General features: G+C 47.3%; 4 protein-coding genes across 8 annotated transcripts; 3 read left to right on the forward strand and 1 right to left on the reverse strand.

Moving 5' to 3' along the window:
• The first annotated feature begins 473 nt into the window (after nt 1-473).
• Nucleotides 474-1,185, forward strand: LOC119116206 (cocaine- and amphetamine-regulated transcript protein-like). The gene is made up of 3 exons (XM_037241439.1): nt 474-646; nt 728-808; nt 875-1,185. Exons 1-3 carry the CDS (start codon nt 506-508, stop codon nt 980-982), a joined length of 330 nt encoding a protein of 109 aa, XP_037097334.1. The 5' UTR covers nt 474-505; the 3' UTR covers nt 983-1,185.
• Nucleotides 1,186-1,400: 215 nt separating this feature from the next.
• On the forward strand, nt 1,401-6,862 carry LOC119116058 (microtubule-associated protein 1A-like). 3 transcript variants are annotated; one of them, XM_037241165.1, is made up of 5 exons: nt 1,401-1,566; nt 2,864-3,320; nt 3,394-5,357; nt 5,447-5,794; nt 6,068-6,862. In XM_037241165.1, exons 2-5 carry the CDS (start codon nt 2,939-2,941, stop codon nt 6,221-6,223), a joined length of 2,850 nt encoding a protein of 949 aa, XP_037097060.1. In that variant the 5' UTR covers nt 1,401-1,566; nt 2,864-2,938; the 3' UTR covers nt 6,224-6,862. The 3 variants fall into 3 exon arrangements, with proteins under 3 accessions (XP_037097060.1, XP_037097061.1, XP_037097062.1); XM_037241166.1 differs by having other exon boundaries at nt 2,904-3,320; XM_037241167.1 differs by having other exon boundaries at nt 2,931-3,320.
• A 229-nt stretch (nt 6,863-7,091) lies between these two features.
• Nucleotides 7,092-8,589, forward strand: LOC119116202 (growth arrest and DNA damage-inducible protein GADD45 beta-like). Its single transcript, XM_037241432.1, has 4 exons — nt 7,092-7,215; nt 7,589-7,690; nt 7,826-8,042; nt 8,134-8,589. Exons 1-4 carry the CDS (start codon nt 7,172-7,174, stop codon nt 8,230-8,232), a joined length of 462 nt encoding a protein of 153 aa, XP_037097327.1. The 5' UTR covers nt 7,092-7,171; the 3' UTR covers nt 8,233-8,589.
• An 806-nt stretch (nt 8,590-9,395) lies between these two features.
• Nucleotides 9,396-12,433, reverse strand: gng7 (guanine nucleotide binding protein (G protein), gamma 7). Of its 3 annotated transcripts, none has more exons than XM_037241447.1 (4): nt 12,312-12,433; nt 12,014-12,148; nt 10,914-11,029; nt 9,396-10,845 (listed from the first exon to the last, which is right to left on the reverse strand). In XM_037241447.1, the coding sequence occupies exons 3-4, from the start codon at nt 10,992-10,994 to the stop codon at nt 10,720-10,722; spliced, it is 207 nt and encodes a 68-aa protein (XP_037097342.1). In that variant the 5' UTR covers nt 10,995-11,029; nt 12,014-12,148; nt 12,312-12,433; the 3' UTR covers nt 9,396-10,719. The 3 variants fall into 3 exon arrangements, with proteins under 3 accessions (XP_037097342.1, XP_037097341.1, XP_037097343.1); XM_037241446.1 differs by having other exon boundaries at nt 12,014-12,205; nt 12,312-12,432; XM_037241448.1 differs by having other exon boundaries at nt 12,014-12,208; nt 12,312-12,412.
• Between the last annotated feature and the right edge of the window lie 954 nt (nt 12,434-13,387).

Raw genomic sequence — 13,387 nt, forward strand, 5'->3', positions numbered from 1 at the left:
TTTCTTTGAATTCAATTTTCGTTTGTAAAAGTGTGCACAGCCACACATCCAACATAAATACCATAAACAGACAGATATTAAAAATATCAAAAGTAAATTTGAAAACCATCCAGCTGTGTAACATTTTCCTCTTATATTTTTGACCAAACCAGTTTAAATTGTCTCTAAGGCAAAGACAAACAGAATGACAAACGGATGTGTCATGGGGAATGGTTAATGGGGGTCGCTGATGTCAATGTATGTGTGCATACACCTTTAGGTTATTCCAATAAGAGGAAATGGAATGGTGATTGCAGATTGAGGCCAACATGCCAATTATTTTGAGTCTTGAAAAGCGAAATACAAGAAGACATCTGGGCGCGACGTCTAATTGGGCAAACCTTCGGTGATGGGGGTCACGAGGGTCATCTCCTCCATCAATATTTCAGACGCTTGCTGATGTCACGGGCCCTTATAAAAAGTGAAGATGCATCTCCAAAGAGAACCCTTACTTGACATCAGCACCATGTTGAGCACCCGCGCCTTGTTCCACCTCCTCCTGCTCCTCGCCACCGCCGCCTTCCTGTACGTGTCCGCTGCTGAGGACGCCTCGGTGGAGAAGCGCTCGCTGGATTTCACGCTACAAAATCAACAGGAACAAGATTTGGTGAGATGCGCGGATGTGCGTGGATAAAATAACAACTGGTTGCAGACAGTAGAGTCCTGCATGTGTGTTTTGATCATACAGATTGATGCTTTACAAGAAGTGCTGGAGAAGTTGAGGAACAAAGAGATGCCCTCTGAGAAAAAGTTGGGCTGGCTGCCTTCTGTGAGTCCTACGCCTAAAATAAAACCATATGTATTTCTTGCGATTTTAATTTTTTTGTCCTTTCAGTGCGACGCAGGGGAGCCATGCGCCGTGCGTCGAGGCTCCCGAATTGGCACGTTGTGCAGCTGCCCCCGAGGAACTTCTTGTAACTTTTATGTCCTCAAGTGCTTGTGAAAGAAACTCAATGACCACATGGTGCACTCACTATGTTGCTCTGCATAATGTACTGTTTGATGTGTTGTGACAATTCCAAGTGTAGGAATGTTGCTGAAAATTGTTCAATAGTTGTTTTGCTCAGGGGCACCGTGTTATTTTGGTGATATTATCAAATGTATTGTAAGATAAGTTGTTGTTATAAAAGCGAAAACAAAACCCTGGAATGTATGTCCTTGACACTGAAGTATGCGAGTGACCTTGATGGTGAAAACCACCCAGTTGATAACAAGACAATAGCAAATATTAATCATAAATGCACCACAAAAAACATCAAAATGTAGACATAAATACGATGAAAATACACACGTTGAACACATTAGATTGACTGGTTTATGGGATTTTGATTTAGAATTTTAGTTAAACCTAGTTTTATACAGTATGCGATGACGTCACTAGCGTCATCCAACATGGCGTCCAGCAGCGGCCGGTCACAGAAGGAGGAGGAGAAAGGCTGAGGAAGAGGAGGAGGAGGAGGAGGAAAGAGCGGGACGCCGAACGAACGCTTTCTACTCGTCCTCATCGGACTAAATCCATCCACACAGGTACGTCTTCTATTCATATTTCTATATTTTCCACAAATCAACTAAACCGAGCGAGACGCAAAAAGACAGGCTTGATTGCGACACCGGAGGATGGAGTGTACGTCATCGCAGCATCCGACCGTAGTCGTATTTTCATTTATTGGAAAAACAGAGCAGCGACAAAAATCATACATGATCAAAGGAGAAACCTTAATCAGTATTTTGTGCATTTGTGTCTTGGTAATATAGCGACTGTATAAATATGATCGTCACATTTTATAATATGAGCTTTACACAATCTCTAATAACAGTACAATGGTATCTTGAGTTTAATTTGTTCCTCATCAAATCATCTTTCCCAAAATGAATGGAATTGTCATAAGAGGACACAAGGAAATATAATAAAAAATTATTAAAGCATTTTTGTTGTACCTAAGACAATTATGCTGATCATTCTGAGGTGTGTTTCTTTGCCACCCGGGGGCAGTATAAGAGTCAAGACGCCACACTGAAGGTAAAGCTCTTTTCTCGGCTTCTTAGTACGGCAGTAATACCAGTCATTCTTTGCAGAGGATAAAGAACATACTGCTTGTGAATTATCCGCTTGTAAATGATTGCCATCTAGCTTTAAAAAAAAAAGACAGCCGATTAGAGTTAACTTCAAAGAACTATTTGAGAGATGATGCTACCATTTTATTTAGAAATTTTACTTTAAAGAAATATGTTTAAGTACAGTTCATGCATACTGTGAATGCATAATGAAGCATTCACAATGCTTTCAGTGGCGGAAATGTACCTAATGAAATGACTGCGAGATTCTCTGCTGTCAAAAGCATTTTTCCAGCGACGCATCAACTTTTAATGAGCCTGAGGCCCGACGTTTCCGCTTAAGTGCACGTAGCAAAGTGTTGTTGGCGATTGCAGGTATTTGCTCCTTGGGATTCCGATTTGAAGCCTGTCGGCTCGCGGAAATTCTTTTCTCATCACACGGCCTCGCAACACCACTGTGCCCTCCCTGTCGAGCGGGGTCGATACCGAAAATACTGGAATTGCATTTTTTCTCTCTGCAGCTGCACATAAAAGCTGAAATCAAAGTGGACCAAAAGAAAAAGAAATCCAACTTGCAAATCCAACAAGGGAAGGCCTTGTCCACTGATGGCTGTTGCCATGGTAACCTGCCAAGTTTAGGAAGGAAGGAAGGAAGTTAGGCAATAAAGTGGAGTGAAAACAATAGAGCCCTGCACCCCACCCATAAGCATTGGTGGACAAAAGTATTGGGTCAGCATACACAAAGTGAACAGTCTGTTTTATCCTTCAGTTTTCAAATGAAGACCACGCCCCCTCTTCCTCATCAACAGCGTCGCCCTTCACGTGTACCCAAATAGGAATCGGAATGGCCAGCTCGGCGTCCCCCTTTGAACTCCTGCCTCCGCCTGCCACGGTGGGCTTCCTCAAGTTGTCCCGTCCGTGCTGCTACGCCTTCCCGGCGGGCTTGGGCGACTGTGCCTTCTTCGCCGTCAACGGCTTCACGGTACTGCTGGACGGGGGCTCGGATCCGCAGGCTTGCTTCTGGAAGCTGGTGCGCCACCTGGACCGCGTGGACGCCTTGCTGCTGACCCACGCCGGCGCCGACAACCTGGGCGGCATCAACAGTTTTCTGGAGAGGAAGTTGGCTGAGACAGAGTTGGACACGATGAAGGACGAGGGGTCGGCGAAGCTCATTTCCCCGGAGCTCGGGGTGGTCTTCTTTAACTCTCCCGAGAAGTTACAGTCAGGTGAGTTGAAGATTTCCAAATATTTGGCATTAAACGTAGCTGTGGAGTTTGACTTTTTTGTTTGACTCACCAGGTGCGGACGACGCAGCGAAGACAACAAACCAGGCAGCTCGAACCGTCCGCCTGTTAAAGAAGTTAGATATCCAAGCCCGGCCCATGTTTCGAGCGCCGCTGGTCCCCCCCGAGCCCATCACCCTCTTCCAAAAGATGGGCGTGGGACAGCTGGACTTGTACATCCTCAGCCCAGCCAAAACCAGCCAGGAGTACCAAACATTCATGCGAGAGTGGCCCGACTGCACGTCCCCTCAAGGGCTCCCCCTCGCCGCCCTCGCGTCGGTGTCCGCCCTCCTCGTGTGGCACCCGGCGTGCCCCGACGAGAAGGTGGTCCGGGTTCTGTTTCCCGGCGTAACTCCGCAGGCTAAACTGCTGCAAGGTTTAGAGAAGCTCAAGAACCTGCCCTTCCTTCAAAAACCCACGGTGACCACCGGGGACCTGGAAAGGATTGGATATAGCGAGAAGACAAAAAGAGCAGAGAGCCAAGAAGGAGGGAAGGAGGTGCCCGCCAAAACGGGAAAAGAGACAAAGGGGAAACTACTTGTCATCAAGAACGACTCCAAGAAAGCCAGCGCCAAGGATGCCAAAAAGAACGCAAAGCAAGGTGGCAAGGAGGAAAGTGTGGTCTTGAGGAAAGCTGGTGGAAAGAAGGAGACCCTCACGTCCAGACCGAAGAATGACAACAAAACTAAGCTCAAAAAAGACGCCAAAAACGACTCCAAAACGACGCCCAAAAAGACAAAGAAGACACCCGCAAAGGACGTCAAGACCCAATTGCAACTTAGCGACTCGGCAAGATCGGTCAGTGAGGTTCTGACGGCTGATTTGATCAAATTTCAGGAGGAAACGGAAAAAACAGAGGTGATGACGGTTAATGGGAAGAAAAAGACATGTGACAAGGCGGCCACGGAAAAGCCCGGAGAAGGAGCCCAGCCGCAGGGTGCCAAGAACCCGGACCAGCTCGGAAAGCCACCGGCAAAAGTGGTGGGATTCCCATCCCCGTTGAAGTTGACGCCAAAGAACGACCCGAGCGCCGAGTTGGACTTGACCCCCACTGAGTACACCCTCCTGGACGGCGCTTTGAGAACCAGCCCACCCTCACGATCGTCCTCCGATAACCAAGTCACCTCGGAGGAAAGGACGGTCGGGCAGAGCTCCCCGGATTCCCGGCCCAACAGCGCCGGCCACACTCCTTACTGTCTGTCGCCGGATGACAAGTGGTGCAACAGAGACACCCTAAGCAGGCTGCAAGCTCAGGAACAGCCAGAAGCCCCCCACACCGGCATCCCATCCAAGCCCAACCCCAGAGAGAAAGACCCATCTTCCCTTTCTCTGGGACCTTTGAAGGTCGGCGCCTCCGACCCGTCCCCCTCCGTGGCCAACACAACCACCACCACCACCTCCACTCACTCCATGCCAGCAGAGGTGAGCTCGCCTCAGTCCACCGAAGTGGACGAGTCGCTATCCATGTCTTTGGAGCATGGCCCCGCCTCGGGGAGTCAGCGGGAGGCGGACGACACCGCCCACCATCCCAACGGCGGTCGCTTTGTGTCCAAGAAGCCCATCAGGTCCGAAACGGGGCGGGCTCCGCTTCCGGGCGCCTTGCATTTTGAGAGCCCGGCTCACGACGTGGACCTGTGTCTGGTTTCCCCTTGCGAGTTTAAGCATTTCAAGCCGCCAGACTCCGACTCGGGTGACCACAAAGTCGCCGCCAAGGACGTGACGCCAAACGAATCGACCATCTGCGTGGAGGAGTGCCCGTCCACCACGGCTGAAGTGGTCCTGGACTCGGACGAGGAGGAGTCGTGCAGCATTCCCACGAACCTCTGCGGCTTTCAGGCTCTACCCCGGGACCCGGTTCCCGCCCGGCGCAGGGATAGCCCACCGCTGCCTCCGCGTCCCGACACCACCATGCCTGTCCCGCTGTCTGACGCCGGTGGGAAAAAAGGAAAAAACAGTGGTGGGCGAGCGACTGCACCTGGGGTGAGTTAGTTGTCCAATTATTATAAAATATAGAACTGCAACCAAGTGATCAGGTCTGTCACCCAAGTAACTTCTGAACTTGTTCTTAGGCGACGGACGCTGCACCAAAGCCGAGTCTGGGGAAAACCCGGCCAGGAAGCGTTATCGCAAAGGCGAAAAAGGACGCGCCGTCGTCACGCGCGTCCAACAATCGTTCGGCAAAATCGGCGCCGGCAGAGTCACGGTGTCCATCCTCTGCCGAGGACGTGAGCGTATTCGTGGACCTGGCCTACGTCCCCTCCGGAGTGTCGTCATCCACCGTGGGCGTGGACTTCTTCAAGAGCGTCCGCTCTACCTGCTACGTCGTTAGCGGTGATTGCCCGGAGAGGGAGAAGCTCATGCGGCAAACGCTGGACGCGCTGCTCCTCGCCAAGACGGGCTGGGAGCACGCCACGCAGGTCAGTACGCATACAAAGGGCTGTTGGTAAAGTTCCAGGACTGCTCCAAAAAAAAAATTTTTCAATTTAATCTCCCAAATATTGGAATTGGTCTAAAAAAAATCATAAATTCATAATAATAATGTGAAAATTAGAAAATTATAAAAAAAAAAAAGAAGAATTTTAAAATTTGACATTGTTTTTAAATCATTAAATAAGAGGTAGTTCAATTAAAAAAATGATAATGTAGTTTCAAGTTGAGCATGTCCTTCGGTTCCTCCACTATTTGATCAGGTGACGCTGATCCCCACCTTCGAGTCGGCGTCCATGCAGGACTGGTACCTGCAGACGGTGGAGCGTCAGAAGGAACTGGACGTGCTGGTCCTGGGCTCCAACAGCACCGTGGCCATGCAGGACGACACTTTCCCCGCCTGCAAGATTGAGTTCTGAGGGCTGCCGTCTTCTTATGCTACCAACAGGCTAGCATCGCATGACGTCTATGTTGAGTATCAGTTTAAATAATCGATCCTTGAAGGCATGACACGGTCACGTTTAAGTTTGTTGTGAACTGTTCTGCCATGAATGAATGAATGAATACCCTCGACGATTTCTGCATTTCATCTGCATCCGCTGGGATGAGCGAAACTAACCCAAGCCAGCAAAGAAAACGATCAATCAATCAAGCTGCTATTGTGATTGTAATCTGTTGACACTGGAGGTGCTTGAATGGGATTGTAATGCAAGACGACATCGCTTGTTATTCTTGCCTGTGAGTCACATAGTCATATTTTGTAAGGCCCGGCTGATTTTATCATCTCATATTAATTATTTTAAAAACCTGATGATTTTTTTTGCTGATTCTTTAAACACAACACAAGACAATGACATTCTCTTTGTTGTAAAGTTAACATTATTGAGCAACGTTCTGCAAAATAGTCAAATGTTCTGCTTGTAATTCATATGTATGATCAGAATTTTACTGTGCCAAATATCAGACCCTGCATCGGCCGGGCCTTAATATTTTGCACATCATAAAGAATGGAGATGACTTTATGTAAATAAAACAAATCATAGATTACTCATTTAAAAGATTAAGAATTGTTTTATTTTACACGTACATTTATCAAACGCTGACGTTAATTAAAAATAAAGAATCAGAGTCAGCAAGCTGTTGCATGAACGTCGTCACATTCATTGTTACGTCAGCTGACATCAGCATGACAGGAGAGGAGGAAAAAAAAAGTCAAAGAAACAAAGCAACTAAGAGACGGCTCAGCCAATCACAACGCAGTACAGGTTCCGGTCCCGCCCCCTTTCCTTTCCCATGCAAAAAAATAGGTGTTGCGACGTTGCAGCACAGCAAATGTGCACTCGCGTTTTTTGTTTTTCTCTGCAAGCATGACCCCGGAGGGCACCTTGACCTCCAGCGTCACGGAGAACAGGTGAGCTCACCAGCCGACTTTCACTCGCTCTTGTCGGTTTCAAGTATGGGAAAACTCGGTGGTCGCCGGGACAACCGTGACACGTATCGTTTTATTTATCTTACTTTTGAAGTTACTCCCTAGTAATAACTTTTGGAACGCATTCTTAATATCATAGATATAATCATTTTATTTAGTGCCACTTAACCTGCTTGGTTCGGGGAAGTCACATGACTATGAAGCAAGGGTGACCAACCGGCGGCTCGTGGGCCATTGGCGGCCATTTTGCTGCAACTCAAATAGCTAATGCATCTTCATGGTCTCCTTATTTGGGTGCATTTTCCTCACAATGCAAATAGCAACATGCTAACCGGTGTTCCTGATCTTCTATCAGGATGCAGTCCATTGGCGTGGCCCTGGAGGAGCTGCTGGTGGCGGCTCAGAAACAAGAGTGCCTGACGGTCGGCATCTACGAGTCCGCTCAGCTTCTCAATGCGTGAGTTCAGCTCAAAAAATTGAATTGCAGTTATGGCTAAGTTTTGCAATCTTGCAACCGCACGTACAATAAGGGATTGACAATAAAGCTGACTTTGACTTTGACTTCGACAATAACAAATGTCACCTTCTCCAGGGACCCGGATAGCGTGGTTCTATGCGTGCTGGCCGCCGACGGTGATGAGGCTGACGTGGCTCTGCAGATCCACTTCACGCTATTGCAGGCATTTTGCCGCGACAGCGGCATCACCATCCTGCGCGTGTCCGGGCTACCACGACTACGTCAGCTGCTCGCCAATGCGGACGACGACAACCAACGACAGGACGGAGACATACACTGCATGCTGGTCACGGTAGGACCGCGTGCACTTGAGTGGTTCAAATTGGGGCACGACTGATTGATTGACCAAATTGATTGGTTTATGCATTGTATTTTATCTGCAGAACCCCCACGCTGACCATTGTCATCTTCGGGAAGTTGGCATCTACTGCCAGGAGAGTGCGGACCAGTGGATCCCGGAGCTGGTCCTGCAGGAACACTGAAATAAAAACACTAATATTTGCGGCCTTGCACCCAGATGAACTTTGAACTCTCACACAAAGAAATACGAGGCTGGAACTCAGGACGCACAACAAAGGCAGACTCGAGGATATTCCTCACCGAGGCTTGTTTTGCAGAGGAGCTCAACCAGGCCGAGAGCTCAGTGCACGTTTCTGAGAAGCCGACAGGAATGTGGTCAAACTATGCGTGGTATTCCTGAGTACTGTACTGACGCACGCAGGAACTGTAAAGGACATTTTGGTATTCTCCTCATCATGTCTGTGCCTTCAACATTAACTAGAAATGTACTGTATGATGTGCTGCCTATTTGACTTGAATAAATTATTTTCTTCAAATGACTCATCTGTTTCAGATTTAGTAGGAAGTGGGACAACACTGCCCCATTGCACTATGAGCATGCAACCCACAGTGCCTCATCTATTTAATTTGCCTTTTAAAAAGGATCTATTTTGGCATAAAAAAAGATACACAAGTGGTTTTACTCAGTAAAGTGCGTTCATAGAAATAGATTTGTCTCATCAATGTGTCACCATACAATGATGCAGACCATATAAATGCTCAGATGACAAAAATGATCGAATGTAGCAATAAAATACCGAATTTTATCATATGATATTGCCTTTTTGTGGCAACGTAGCAAAGTCGTCAAAGATTTCGGGGTTACTTCCAAATTACGCCACAAGAGGGCAACCAAGTGAAGTAGAAACAAACTGCGCCCATTGAAACGCATGAAATTTAGTTCGTTGTCATTTGATTTGTGAGGGTTATTTTGATTCCAAAATGTCGTTTGACTACTATGAAAATCTTCTTGCAGAGGAAAAGTGCAATAAAAACAGAAATCGGACGAGTCTTATCACTTCAGAAGTTCTTGCAATAATGAATGCACTTACTGTGGTCTTGTTTGGAGTCCATTCCGAACCATCCGGTTCCACTCTTTTCCTTGTCCATATGGAATAATAATTTATAATAAATAAATAATTCATCATGTTCTGATCGGAACATCCGCACAACAATTTCGGGAATGCTTTTCTGCAAGATTTAGGCAAAAGCCACACGTGGTTTAATTTTTACCCATTAAAACGCGATGAATCATGGGTAATATAAAAAAGCCCGGATGTTCTGTTAGGAAAAAAAAAAAAAAGTGTCTGTTATATCATCTTTTTATTAATGTTATCTACTTGTTAATATATTTTTTCTTCAACAACAAATATCCACAAAATATTAACAGTATGCGAGGAAATACATGATTTATGTATGTATGGCACATTAGAGATACACTTAACAAAAAAATAGATTTTCCTCGCAGTCATCAGTAAAGGCAATAAAAATAACCCCCCCCCCCCCCTCAAAAAAAAAATCAAAACTCAAATCTCAAGGCGGTCTCGGCGGATTCTGTGATGTTTTGATATGAAAAGTATGAAATGTAAGTTTTTTTCTCAACACACACACACGCACGCACACACTCACACACACACACACACACGGCACAACGAGTGGCAATGGGCCAATCAGAAAGCTCGATATTAAATGGCCGCCAATCGGTTATGGTTCAAATAAAAAATATGGGGCGACTACATACCCCCATTTTGTCACTACCTTTCTCACTGAACAGCTACCCGAGAAAAAATAATTTCAACAAATCCAAACTTTGGTGCATTTTGTAACGTTCCAAACACAATGCAAGGTAAAAATGAGCAGGTTGCATGACGCTTTGTTAAAAACTCAAAATGGCCACTCTTCAACTGATCACAAAGATGAAAGAAAGTTTGTACACTGTTTTTGTTTCTTTGTTGTTTTTAGAGTCAACGCAAAGGAGGCAGTTGCGTTTAAATCGAAACTAGAAGCAGGGAGGGTTTTTTTTTTGGGCGGGAAAGTTTTAACATTTTCATCGGGCTTGGTTCTTCGTACATTGAAAGGATTTTGTATGTTTCAGCAATTCTAAATCGGATTTCAAGGTGTCAGGAAATGTCCATTCCAAAGGCGGAAAATTGATGGGCCGACGACATTCCCGGCAGGATGAAAGTTGCTTCTGATGCTACCGGAAAATGAAAGGTCAACTTTGTGCCCCTATTCTGTAGCTACTTTGTACACAGGACAGCATTAAGAAAACATTTAAAAAAAAAAACGCCATCTTGTTCATTGTACGTTTATCTTAAGACAAAACGTCAACAATGCACATAAGCCACGCCCCAACGACTCCATCCTGTTTGGCTCCGCCCTACCAATCCTTGGCTCCGCCCCCAAAATAAATGCTGATGATACTTGTCGATAGCTGACCAGTATTGTGTGAACATTAGACCAAAGCACCTTGGCTCACACGGATCTCAACCACAGTGATCGGAAAAAAAGAACACGACCGTCAACCATCTTTACTCCGACCGTATGGCGCTTTTCCAGAGAGGCTATTTCAGGAGTGTATGTGTGTTTGTGTGTGTGCGTGCATGTGTGTGCGTGCGTGTGGAGCGCGGCTATAGGATGATGCAGGGCTTCTTGTCCTTGAAAGGGTTTTCGGAGGTGGGAACGCCGACCAGCAGCGGGTCGCTGCGAGCGTGCTGCTCGCAGTAGCTCATCAGGTCGGCGGCCGCTTTGGACACCTGACGGGATCAATTTGAAAATCAAACTCTCTCGTTGTGTTTGTAAAAAATAAAAATCCATGCATTACCTTAATCCGCTCAATCCCCGCTTCGATCCTCAGCTGCTCCACCAGTTTCCTGGCCTGGGCGATATTATTAGTGATGGACATACTTATCCATTAGAATGCACCAAAACTGCAGAAAACTGTGGAAAAGAAAGAGAGAGCAAATAAACACACATGTGTAGAGAGCCGTACCAAAACGTCATCATTTGCGTTATTGGATGGTGCAAGTGTACCCAACTGTGTCGGGCTCACTGCTATTGTCAACCTCTTGACTCAGGAGAATCCAGTTTAATTACTCTACTCTGAAACTCTGGGCTTACTTGTTTTTAATTAAGTGTGAGAGACGGAGGGGAAAAAAAAGAAACTTCATTCAGCATTTTGCCTTTTGTCTGACTGCATGGGCTCTTCATTTCTCTTATGTATATTTTCACGTGCAATTTTTCATGAAATAAAACATATTTTATGAGGTGATGACATCACTGTCTCATAAAACCATTGTTATTCTTTAAATATTTATTTTTACATGAATTAGAATACGAAATTCATTTGATTTTTTTTTCATTATTATTTAATTGCATGGCTAGCTGTCATAATTAATGCGCTCAGCCTGTTGATCCCCTGCAAACTTTCCTGTGCAAGCATGAATTGGTTGAGTTTGGAAGATTACAACGCACATGCGCGCGCACGCACACATCCATTACGATTTGTGAAAAAGCTGACGCGCCATAAAGTCACGCGCGCGCATACGCACACACTCGCATCCGCGCGCGCTCACGCATACACTAATGGTGTATCGATGCACAGGGGCCTTCGGTTCAGAACCGATGTGCACGGTGCACACGCATGGAGGCCCCGTGCCCGAGAAGCACAATGCGGGGGTTTGGACGGCTGGAACAGTGTGTCCCTTTTCGGATGTCCACGGTCTGTACACACGCACGCAAAACACGCACATAAGCACGAGTGTGTGTGTGTGTGTGTGTGTGTGTGGGGGGGGGGGGGTCCCTGCAACAGGCCCTGATGGGTGTCACTTAGCGAAGATGAGGAGGTGGGGGGGGGGGGGGGGGGTCAGACATTTAAAAGCCACAATGGCCACATGCCTCTAGCTATTTTGCAAAAGGACCTACTTGTGTGAGCAAAGAATCTTCCACGCAGCCAGCCAGAGTGCAACACCGGCAGCAGCGGTCTCTCCTAGCCGGCGATGGGCTGGGGAAATCCGGCTTCGTGACACCGATGGAGTCCGCCTCTGCCGCTACGGACAGCTTGGGGATGGAGGGGGCGGGCCGTGCAAGGCAAGGCAAGGCAAGGCAAGGCAAGGGCTTCTTCCCGAGTCAGCGCGCGCGCGCGTGCGTGCATATAGGTGTGGGAAATACAGGCATTGGAAATCGTGATCATAAAAGGAGCGATTAATGTGGCCCAACTCACCTCGGAATGCGCTAGTGGCGATTTAAAGGGCCAGTCGGGCTGTTTCGTCTGCAGCCTCTGCTGCCGTCGACAAGGAGCCAAACGCCTCCCTCCCTCCCTCCCTCCGTCCCTCCTCTCTCTTCCCCCTCTTCGTTTTCCTCCTCCTCGCTCCCCCTAGCGTCTGTCCACCGGGCGGCCATCCCTCCAGCCAGTAAAAGACGATTTAAAACTGTTCACACGTGTGTCTGTGGCACGTCTTGTCAGAATGAATTAAGTAAAAAAAAATATTAAAAACATATTTCTTGCTTTGGCTCCTAAAAGATTTTGAGAAATGAAGTTAAACACAGAAAAGGGCTGATTTTTTTGTCGTGACCCAAATAGTTAAGTTGTTTTGGGTTATAATCATAAAAAAAAACCAATCATGGATCTCTTGTTTCTTTTTTGTTGAAAAAATAAAATAGTTGTGTCAAAAATAACAGCAATTTTGACCCTTTTTAAAGCGCATCATTATCGATGCTGCAGTCCTCTGTTCTGTCACAAGAGGGCGCTCTCATCCAATTTGTGCTTGACATCCTTTGAAAGAGCGACTTGCGGGTGTGAGTGGGGTGGGGGGGGGCGCTCCTTTTCTTTCTGCACAAACAAGAGTGCTGCATGCGCTTCCTGAAGGATGCTGATAGAGCATCTCCATGCGGTGCTCAGCCAAACCGGCAGCCATGTTGGGGCTGGCGGGGCGAGGGCGGTGGTAGTTGAGGGGGCACACTCCACCGTCATTCGGATCACCATAACACCCGCTTAAATTGTCCTCAGCGGGGGTCAGGCGCCGCGCAAAAAACGTGGTCGACGTCACACCGTCTCCATGGCAACAGCGCGACGGTGGGTGACCAGTTAACGGTGGGGTGGGGGCGGCTGGGAGGGGGGGGGGGGGTTCAACGCGTGGGCTGTGAATTCTGATGCCGATGACAATTCCTGTTTTACGTCATGCAAGTGGGAGGGCGTGGTGGTTTCCATCGCTTCCATGCGCAACTGCTGCAAATGAGGAGATTCGATTTCCCAGTGCGCGTGGTGTCGGCGTCTTCTCTGCTGCCTCAAACACACCA

The sequence above is a fragment of the Syngnathus acus genome, chromosome 22, assembly GCF_901709675.1.
Source record: "Syngnathus acus chromosome 22, fSynAcu1.2, whole genome shotgun sequence".
NCBI classification, from domain to species: domain Eukaryota; kingdom Metazoa; phylum Chordata; class Actinopteri; order Syngnathiformes; family Syngnathidae; genus Syngnathus; species Syngnathus acus.

Coding starts and splice junctions, on each gene's coding strand:
- LOC119116206 (XM_037241439.1), top strand. CDS start 506: ATGTTGAGCACCCGCGCCTTGTTCCACCTCCTCCTGCTCCTCGCCACC. Junction 647..727: donor ATCAACAGGAACAAGATTTG/GTGAGATGCGCG, acceptor TTGATCATACAG/ATTGATGCTTTACAAGAAGT. Junction 809..874: donor AGTTGGGCTGGCTGCCTTCT/GTGAGTCCTACG, acceptor TTGTCCTTTCAG/TGCGACGCAGGGGAGCCATG.
- LOC119116058 (XM_037241165.1), top strand. CDS start 2,939: ATGGCCAGCTCGGCGTCCCCCTTTGAACTCCTGCCTCCGCCTGCCACG. Junction 5,358..5,446: donor GGCGAGCGACTGCACCTGGG/GTGAGTTAGTTG, acceptor ACTTGTTCTTAG/GCGACGGACGCTGCACCAAA. Junction 5,795..6,067: donor GCTGGGAGCACGCCACGCAG/GTCAGTACGCAT, acceptor CTATTTGATCAG/GTGACGCTGATCCCCACCTT.
- LOC119116202 (XM_037241432.1), top strand. CDS start 7,172: ATGACCCCGGAGGGCACCTTGACCTCCAGCGTCACGGAGAACAG. Junction 7,216..7,588: donor TCCAGCGTCACGGAGAACAG/GTGAGCTCACCA, acceptor ATCTTCTATCAG/GATGCAGTCCATTGGCGTGG. Junction 8,043..8,133: donor TACACTGCATGCTGGTCACG/GTAGGACCGCGT, acceptor TTTTATCTGCAG/AACCCCCACGCTGACCATTG.
- gng7 (XM_037241447.1), bottom strand. CDS start 10,994: ATGTCCATCACTAATAATATCGCCCAGGCCAGGAAACTGGTGGAGCAG. Junction 10,846..10,913: donor CGGGGATTGAGCGGATTAAG/GTAATGCATGGA, acceptor TGATCCCGTCAG/GTGTCCAAAGCGGCCGCCGA.